Here is a 9,355-nt window from a genome sequence, read left to right as displayed (position 1 = left end):
CTCAGCAACAGTTATTTCAAGTGCTCCCGATCTCATCCCTCTCCTCCCCCTTCCCTGGCAGAAATGGGTCAGACAATCGCAATTTTAGCTGCTGGCTACCAGACAACTCCTGGAAAGCATGGCAAGGCCACCTGGCCTGCTTCTGCTCCGTCTTCGGCTTCCCAAAGGTCCAGTCAGCCCTGACGGGCAAATCTGCAGAGGCTGGTCTGTAATGGTGAGGGAGGGAAGGGCTCTGAGGCCCGGCCATGGGTGTCCCCAGTAGGGACCCTATGGTGATGCGAGGCTTCCTTGGCCACCTCCCTGGCAGAGCACGGAGCCCAGGGATGGCTACTTGTCCCCTGGCCTTGGGGCCAGGGTGGCCCTCACACGGTCCTGTGGCCCCAGGGGGTTAGGATCAAAGGGTAGCGTTTAGAAACGTATTATTTGATCCATTCTTAGGTATTTTACTTCAGCTCCTGCTGTTATTTATTAATTTTGGATTGTATTATCTTGATTTTTTCTTCACTTTTAGCACTTACGCTTTCACTTTCTTTCCCAACTGAGTAACTTTCTTCTTACTTTTAACTTTAATTATAATTACCCTGCAATAATTAGGTCTGCTTTTCTTTTTTTTTTTTACCTTAATTTTTCCTAGGGTTTTCCTCATTTTTCCCCTCCTTCCTTTTTTCCCTTCACTTCCTTTATTTTTTTTTCCCCGCTTTTCATTTCCCCGTCTCTTTCCTCATTTTTACTTTTTTTTTTTTTTTTTTTTCTTCCCCCACTTACGCCTCCCCTGCCCTTCCCCGCGGTGTCGTTCCCCTCAGCCCTAACCCCTCTCCGGCCGGGCCCGGCCCTTCCCCGCCGCCTCTGCCCCTCACACCCGGCACCGCCCCGCCCCGGCCCGGCCCTCACCGTAAACCCGACGCCGCTTTTCTCCTGGCAACAAGTGATGCTCCGCGGGGCGAGCCAATCAGGTCTCCCGCTCGCCCTCCCGGCCAGCCGGCGGCGGGTGCGACGCTCCGGCAGGAGCGAGGCCGGCAGCGCGCCCGCTCCGCGCAGCCTGCGCGCCGCTCCGCGGGAGACATGAGGCGGGCGGCGGGGCTCTGCCTGGCCGCCTACGGCCTCGTCTGCCTCCTCGCTTGCTGCGCCGCCCACCGGGACCCCTCAGGTAAGCCGGGCGCCCACTTTGCGGGGAAACGCGGAGGGGGTTGAGGCGCAGCGCGGGTGCGCAGCGGCGTAAGGAGCGCGGAGGGGCCCTGTTCCGTGCCGGTGGGCTGCTGAGGCGGCGGGGGGGGCAAGGCGGAGCGGTGACGGGCCTTCCGCCCCGCCGGTTCCCGGCAGCTCCGGGCGTTGCGCTAGGTGGCAAAGTCCAACTGCCTGGAAATCAACGTGGGAAACTTACAAGTGAGGAGCGAAAGAGGGAGTTCAAAAACACAAAACAAACCAAAAACCACAGCGAACCCCAAACCAACCCCAAATCTCCCTCCCCGGAGACTGAGTTTCGCCCTGGGGCGTCGCGAAACCGGCCGCTGCCCCGCCGCCCCCGGCTGCCACGTTCCTGGTGCCCGCGGTGCCGGAGGGAGCGGGCGGACCCCCGGGCTCCTACCGCCCAAAATTACCGGAGCTCGGGCGGGTCATTCTCAGCTCTGTGCTCGGACCGGGGGGCTCACCCCGTCTGTCGGGGAGCAGGTGGAAAAGTTCGGTGCTGGGCAGATTGCTGCAAGGCAGAGCCGGTAGCTGGGGGAGAGCGGGTTTGGCTCCTGGCTAAAAAGTCGCATCTCGCCTATTTTCGTGTCCTTTGACAGTTACCAGGCTTGGTTTTGCAGCTGAGGATGTCAGGTAAAACTTCACGCAGGAGGGTTTAACTGTCGTAATTGAGCCGCCCCTATTAATGAACTTCTGTCCGGAGGGCTGTGGTGAGACAGCATCAGCAGTTTTCCTGGGGAAATTTGAAAAAGTTGGTTTGCTTCCTGATGTCGGAATGAGGGTTGTGGGGGAAGAAGTGAAAGAAGAATGAGGGAGGGGGAAGACCTGGGGAGAGAGAGAGAACACGTTACAAGAAATGGAAAAGGAGAAGAAAGTCTAGAGAAGACACTTAAAAGCAGATGTGGTGCTGAGAAAGTACAGGATGCAAAGCTACCACAAAAGGAAGTTTGGTTGTTAAAAGGTCTTATTTTGTGAATAGAGAGGAGGAGAGAGACAGTTGGTTGAAGTGTGCTATTTAGGAAAAGTCACTCCAGTAGGTGGCTGACTTAGAGATTCTTCTTTACAGTTTGACCAGCTCAGTACTATTTAGATACAATTTGGCACTTACACAGTGGAAAATTGACGAGTATACTGAGAAGTAGTGGTAAAATTCACTGCATAACATCACTGAATATTTTCCTTGCTGTTCAGCCAAACCTATTATTAAGTCATATTAAAAAAACGCAGTAGGAATGTGATTGACAGTGCATTACTATTAAATACAAAACACTACTCAGCAGATTCCTTACTGAAACAGCAGAGTAATAGACTTGTGGGTCTGGGACAGCCAAGGACCAATTCAGCCTCGTTAGTGAAAGCTTTACACTCCGGGGCCATCTTTGCTGTGGTATAGAAATAGTTTTAGGGCATTTATTTTCTTGGTTAGCTTAAACCTACTGCCACTTGTCATAGAGATGTTCTTGAACTGGCAGAGGTGTCAGCTTATATCAGTAGCGTGATCCGTATCTTTTTAGAATTGTATACTGTGCTTTGTCACTTTCTTTTTTTTTTTTTTTTTTTTTTTTTTTTTTTTTTTTTTTGTCTTCTTAATGACAAGCTACGTCACAGCAGAAAATGAAACTAGGGTTCCTGTATCATTTTGAAAGCGATACTCCTAATCTTTCTGTGGCGGCTTTGGTGGGATAATCATTCTAAAAGTCTCTCCCAAAAGCAGTGCCAGCTATTTTAGTAATACTGCAGTTTCATCCACAGACTGGTTCATATATGAGCCTATCGTGCTGTGTATCATATATGATACATAGTTGGGTTTTTTTTTAAAAGTGCTTACTAAGTGAAGATTATTAATAATTATATTTTATGGTACCTGATGTGTGTTACTGCATTTGCAGATAGGTGTGAAGACAAGATTCTTTACTTAGTAAGCTTGCAAAATTAATCAGGGGTTGATCCCATCAGTGTGTGTTTAAAATTAAAGGAAGAATTCTTGTGGATAGGGTTGGACTTAGAAGACAGCCTCATTTTATCTTCCCTCACTTGATAATAACTTTGAAAGTGATCTTTTTTTTTTTGCCTCCCCTGACATATACTCACTAAAAAGCCGGAAAAATGCACTTTACGTGGAATATACAAAAGAGAGAGTGTAATGTACAAACAGCAGTTGCTGTACTCTTTTGCAAGCATGTATCAGAATGTGATTACACTTTTTAAAATGAACTTCCTGTGAAAGTGATATTGAATCATACCCATATGTGGATGTTTGTTTATTCTTATACAGGCAGTGATGCTTTTACCATTCGCCATGACAGACTGAACAAATGCATACAAGTTAAAAACTCACGGATAGTGATAGATGACTGCAAGGAGACAAGTGAAGCTTTATGGAAATGGGTATCCCAGAATCGCCTCTTTCATTTGGGGTCCAAGCAGTGCCTGGGACTGGATATATTCACCAAATCACCGTCTCGCCTGAAAATGGTTGATTGTAACTCAGAACTAATGCTGTGGTGGCGATGTGCTGATGCTTCCATCCTTGGTGCATCTCAGTACAAAGTGACTATCAAGAGTACCTATGTAACTGCAAGCATAAATGCAACAGACCAGTGGAGAAGCAACAGTTCCTCTGATGATATATGTCGGTTTCCTTACCATGGTAAGTTTGCACAGGGATTTAGAGAATATATTTATTTTTTTGTTAAGGGCTTTTTGCTCTATGTCAATAAATTCTTAAAATTAATCGTATGAAAAGACTGGTCAGTAAAGCGATAGAACTTTTTGCTCTAGAGAGATACTGATACTCAGGCATGAAACTTCAACCACTTTTAATAAAAAAGAAATATGCAGAACTGCAGAAGTTCTGTTATTGAGTGGCTTTCTTAGCAAGTTTAAATCCCTCCACCCATATTTTAGTGGGAGCCTATTTAATTATGAAATATCAACCACCTTGTATCAGAACTGACACTGTCCTCTTCACAGCAATGGGAATTTTGCTGTTGGCAGGCTGTACACTCAAATTCAGTGTGTGCTGGTAGCTCGCAGCCTGTTGGACTGTGGGGAACCAGCCATCTGCTTTGATCTGGTTGTCTGTCCGCTTGTTATAGAAGCTCGTCTCCTCTGAAAGCTCATGCTGGCTGGAAGAAGTGGTGAAAACTTGCTTTACCATGTTTAAGAGCTGAATTTTCTTTGTATTTGAATTGTTCAAAGTGGCCAGTCTGAAGAGCCCAGTAGGCTCCAGTTTGAAATTTTTTCCCTCTCCTGTGCATGTTGATTTCTGTAGCCTTGTTCTTTCATACTCTGTGCAAACCACCTGGATTTTAACAGGACAGTGTATTTATCACTGACTTAGCAGGAAAAGGGAAGCAAGTTTTATGCCGTGTTATGCCCCACTCAAAAGAAAAAGTACAGAAAAGTATGTTCCTCTCACTTCTTTCAGGTCTCTTTGCTGTACATTATCTGTAACGAGAAGATAGGGTGTTTTAAGACCACAAGTGTGGTCATTACATTTGCAGTGTAATTAAAGAACGTTTCTACAAGCAGTAACATTGATTTGCTGTCCTTTACTCCCTTAGACAACTTGTATCTATTTCTTTATTTTTCCCCCCCTGCAGAGATTTATACCAAAGACGGGAACTCCTACGGAAAACCCTGCGAGTTCCCCTTTCTGTACAACAAGACGTGGCATCATGACTGCGTTCAGGATGAAACACATACAGGAGGGAGATGGTGTGCCACAACTGAAGATTATGCTCGCGATGGAAAATGGGGAATCTGCTTACAACCAGGCACGTTGGGTTTCTAAATAGACGTCATAAAAACATTCTGTCACTTCACGTATGTACAGCTCCACCTTGGTGTAGCATGTTGCTGTTAAGCTGGGTAAAAGCAGGTGCCTTTTCTGTTGCAGTGTTGACAGGACAATCAGTGTACACTCACTCTGCAGGACATGTGATTACCAATATAAAAATGGATAGACCTTCAGTATTATAATTTTTCCTTTGAAACTTTCACCATGTTTCAGTATAGTTGTAGTTACAAGTATCTTTCACTTTCTTTAAACAGAGGATGGTTGTCATGATATCTGGGAACGTGATCCAGGGTCTGAAAGTTGCTACCAGTTTAATACGCAGTCTGCTCTTTCTTGGAAGGAAGCTTATATTTCATGTCAAAGGCAAGGGGGAGATCTACTTAGCATCCAAAATGCATCTGAATTAAGTTACATACAAGGTAAGTGTAATTATTCGCATATGTTATGAAATCGCCCTCACTGATGTTTGGGCTTGGCCTGGAGGAATTATGAGTGTGCCTTTGGGAAAACAGAACCAAAGGACAAACATCTGAAGGCACTGGGAGGGAAGATGTGTGTGGGTGAATTCCTCCTCAGTTTAAGAAAGTTTGCATGTCCGATTATTGTAGCAATCAATCTTTCCTCTAATGCATACCCTTTTAGATCACATTTTTAATTAAAGGACACCAATAAAGGATAAGCATTTTATACTAATTGTTTTCTTTAAAAAAAAATTTAAAATTTTTTTCTTCAGCTAAGGATGACATTGCTGAGATCTTTTGGATTGGCTTAAATCAGCTGGACGTTTCTGGAGGTTGGCAGTGGTCAGATCACAAACCTTTGAATTTTCTCAACTGGCATCCAGGTAATGATGTTTCTGGTGGTGTTAGCAATTTTCACAACCCTAACTAGTGTTTTGCTTTGCTGTTTTATTTGTTTTTTTAATTACCCTTCTCTATCAGACTTCATCAAAATAATCATTGTTCCATTTCTCTTAAAAGTTTGGAAGCTTCTGTTCGTCCTACCCAATGAATCTTTCTGTACTTGTTGTATATTTATGGATGACTAGGTTAATAAATCTCTAAAAAGGTGAACCTTAAATAGTACCTTTGAGGTCCATTTTAGTAAAGGATCTACACCTAGCTGCTAAATTTCTCCTCCTGCTGACAGATGGCATTGACTTCCCTCAAATATTAAAATTATTGATGTATGTACAAGGACTGACATTACTGAGAAGCCTGACTTCTGTTTTTAAACTTTAAGGTTCCTTAAATTCGTTTTGAGGTGAAGATGAAAGAAGTCTAAAACCTTTGAAAAACCTTTTTTTAATTACTTCCAAGTTCCTAGTAGAATTGGTGAGAGTCTTGTTTGTTCAGAATTTTCAGCATGTATTTGTAATATTCTCATAAATACACCACAAATATGTATATATGAGAATCCTGGAGGAATAATAATCAGCAATGCTGAAGCTAATATTGTCTGTCATTCAAGCTGAGTTTGACCTTTTTAAAGGGGAACTCTTTTTTTTTTTTTTCCTTCAGTTTCTAGAATAGTCTTTCAACGTGAATTGCGTGAAAAGAAGTGGTTTCTATACTAAGCTATACTAAGAAATTTGTGTGAGGTTTTCCAAATGTGGCCTGTCTTTTTTGGAAAGGTTAAGGACTTTTTTGCTGCTTGGCACTGTGGGACTGTAATGCAGAGCTAGAGACTAGACTATCCCGAGTTGCAGTGGCAAAATTTATTCTGCAGTCATGGGAGATGTACTATTGTCTATCCCTCTTGTGAAAAATACTACTGGTGTCTAACAGGAATTTTGCTAGCTGCAGGTTGTGCCCGTTACTTCTTGTCCTTTCACTGTACACCTCTGCAAAGAGCCTGGCTCTGTCTCCCTTGTACTCTCCCATGAAGAACTAGGATCCACCCTGAGCCTTTATGTGAGACTGAGATGAAGCCAGTGCAGGGGGAGCTGGGGTGCTCTCCGTGGGGGACACCTCAGGTTGACACTAGGGCTCAAAGAAAGAGAAAGCAAAAAAGCACCGTTTTGCTGGGGACTGCGAAAAAGAGTGCTCCTCTGTGATGTTTTTAATTTGGGGCCTTGTCTCGGGTTTCTGTGAAGGTAAGGGTTCTGGTTCACGTTGAGAGAAGGAGTGCAGAGCTGTGTTTGGAGTGGGGCTGGAAAGGGGCTGCCAAAGGAAACTCAGGGCTGCGAAAAGGGTTCTCCCCTGAGATATTTCTAGTCTGGGAAAGTGCTCAGCTCAAGGGTTTGTTGTATTGTAAATAGAACATTCCTCCTGGTTCTATGATTAAACATTGGAAAAGAAGTCCAGATTCCTTGATTCTGAAACTTTCTGTCACACAGAAAGCTTTCTGTGGGAGCTATGGTAGGACAGGTGCCTTCATTCAAAGCAAGTTATGTTCTTCAAATACAAGGTGCTGTACTATGCACAGTATATTATTCTTGTTTTAAAAAGCAATAGAAAAAAACAGTTCACTGCTTTACCATTTGATAACTTGTGCTCCTCTATTTTTATTTGTTCCTGTCTATAGACATGCAGAGTTTGTCCCCGCTGGATGGGACCAGCTGTGTGGTGATGAACGCTGCCTCAGGCCAGTGGCAGAGTTACCACTGTGGGACTCCACTTCCATATGTTTGCAAGAAGTCACTCCAGGAAGTTTCAAGCCTCCCAGGTAGGACAGCTTGCGTTTTTGTTTTTGTATGTTAATATGAGTGTAATGGTCACTTATAGACTCTTTTTTTCCCCTCCCCAAGCCTTCTTAGGCATCTCTGCCAAAACACTCTCACAACAGCTTTGGTTTTTTTAGCAGAGCAGAGGCAAACTCTGTATCTTCAGTGTCAACATGATGCATCACAGACAGTTACCGTTTTTTGCAGCTTTCTCATTCACATGTAAAGCATTTCCCAGCCCAATCTTACCCTTTTCATCATGTTTTCCTCCATGGCTTGTGCCTTTTTTCCTGTGCTACTGAAAGTCTGGAAAAGGCAGTTGCACCTTGAACTCTCTGCTTTCCATTTCTCTCACTCTAGGTGTGTATTGTGCAAAATGGGACCTACCTGGGGGCTCAAACTCTGTTGAATTCAAATAGAAGTAGTTAAATGACTACTATCCTTTGAAACCAGGCTCAGCACTGGAAATAGGAGTGCAAGAGTCAGTAGCTTGCCCTGTGTGTAATCTGTACTGGATCCATAACAGCTCTTACAAGATACTTATTCTCTCCTCCCTACACACATACAGTCCTTCAGTTTTTACAGTGTCCAGCTGTGATATATGCTATATAAGCTTCCATGCTTTTGGCCATTTACCTCCACCTGCATGTCCAACCCTTCCCATATCAAATGGCATATTCTTCCATGTGTTGCTTTGGCCTTACCCAGTTTAAAGGGCTCATGCTTGTGGGCTCTCATGGGAAGACTTTTACTGGAAGGTGATTGCCCTCGGATGAGTGGAGCAGTAGGGGATAAGAGGCATGAAGCAGCATCCTGGAGGTGGAAAGTGTCATGGCGTGTAACTGGCTAAAGCATGTTCCCTCCTGCTCCCCCAGGGGAGGTGTGTGCCTTTGAAGAAAAAAATTAGTAAGCAGTTTAAATTTAACTAAACTGGTTCAGATTTTCAGATGTTCCCTGGAAAACAAGTTGTCAATTAATCACCCTTACCTGCTCCTTAGTGGGTATGTAGAGTTGTTACAAGTGTTCATATGGTGTGTTATTAATTAAAAACCAAAATTCTTTTGGAGTACTTTGTAGTGTATTTTGAACCAGAGAGGCTGTTAGTATATACCTTTTTCAGTGTGCATTAAAACCAGTTTGAATTCTTGAGTATCATAGTTTTCAGAAGAAAAAATATTTAAAACTAAGAATTTGTTTCATTCGAACTATTCAAAATTGGTCATATGCACAGTACTGTGTATAGATAATAATGCCCTATAAAAGTGCAAACTCCTGCCAGAACAAAACAAGCAACGTTTTGTTGAAGCTGCTGTCCTTCAGTGAAGTAACTTGATTTGCCTTTAATTGCTTTTGAAGTCTTGCTTACAATTACTTCTGAACCTTTCACTTATGCTAAGACCAGCTCAGGATAATTCATTCCAGCTTTTTACTTTCACTCCCACTAACTTCTTTCAGCTTCTGCGTACCTCATGGACCAAAACATTATTGACTCCCCGTAATGCTTCTCAGTCAAGTCTATTTGCTTGACTGAATTGTGACCCTTTCTTAAAACATTAGCCCTGAAGAGATGTGAATGCATTCTGATTGCTGCTTTCTGGCTGTTTTCAAGGTGCTGCTGGGTTTAAAACGTGAAGAAAGTGCCAACCCGTTGCACTAACCAATGTAAACCAAAAGCCTCTAATGCCGTTTCTCTTCACTGTTAG

General features: G+C 43.7%; 1 protein-coding gene across 2 annotated transcripts in view; it reads left to right on the top strand.

The window, feature by feature from the left end:
* Positions 1–990: 990 nt before the first annotated feature.
* Positions 991–9,355, top strand: part of LY75 (lymphocyte antigen 75) — a 47,240-nt gene continuing 38,875 nt past the window's right edge. For both annotated transcript variants that reach the window (XM_014954651.1, XM_014954650.1), the window contains exons 1-6: positions 991–1,147; positions 3,461–3,835; positions 4,791–4,964; positions 5,242–5,406; positions 5,721–5,831; positions 7,514–7,654. In XM_014954651.1, the coding sequence (XP_014810137.1) occupies positions 1,063–1,147; positions 3,461–3,835; positions 4,791–4,964; positions 5,242–5,406; positions 5,721–5,831; positions 7,514–7,654 (1,051 nt within the window). In that variant the 5' untranslated portion in view covers positions 991–1,062. The remainder of the gene's footprint in view (positions 1,148–3,460; positions 3,836–4,790; positions 4,965–5,241; positions 5,407–5,720; positions 5,832–7,513; positions 7,655–9,355) is intronic.

This window comes from Calidris pugnax, unplaced genomic scaffold (assembly GCF_001431845.1).
Source record: "Calidris pugnax isolate Ruff unplaced genomic scaffold, ASM143184v1 scaffold103, whole genome shotgun sequence".
In the NCBI taxonomy this organism is placed as follows: Eukaryota; Metazoa; Chordata; class Aves; order Charadriiformes; family Scolopacidae; genus Calidris; species Calidris pugnax.
The sequence above is the reverse complement of the archived record's forward strand: the minus strand, read 5'-3'. Positions and strand labels throughout refer to the sequence as shown.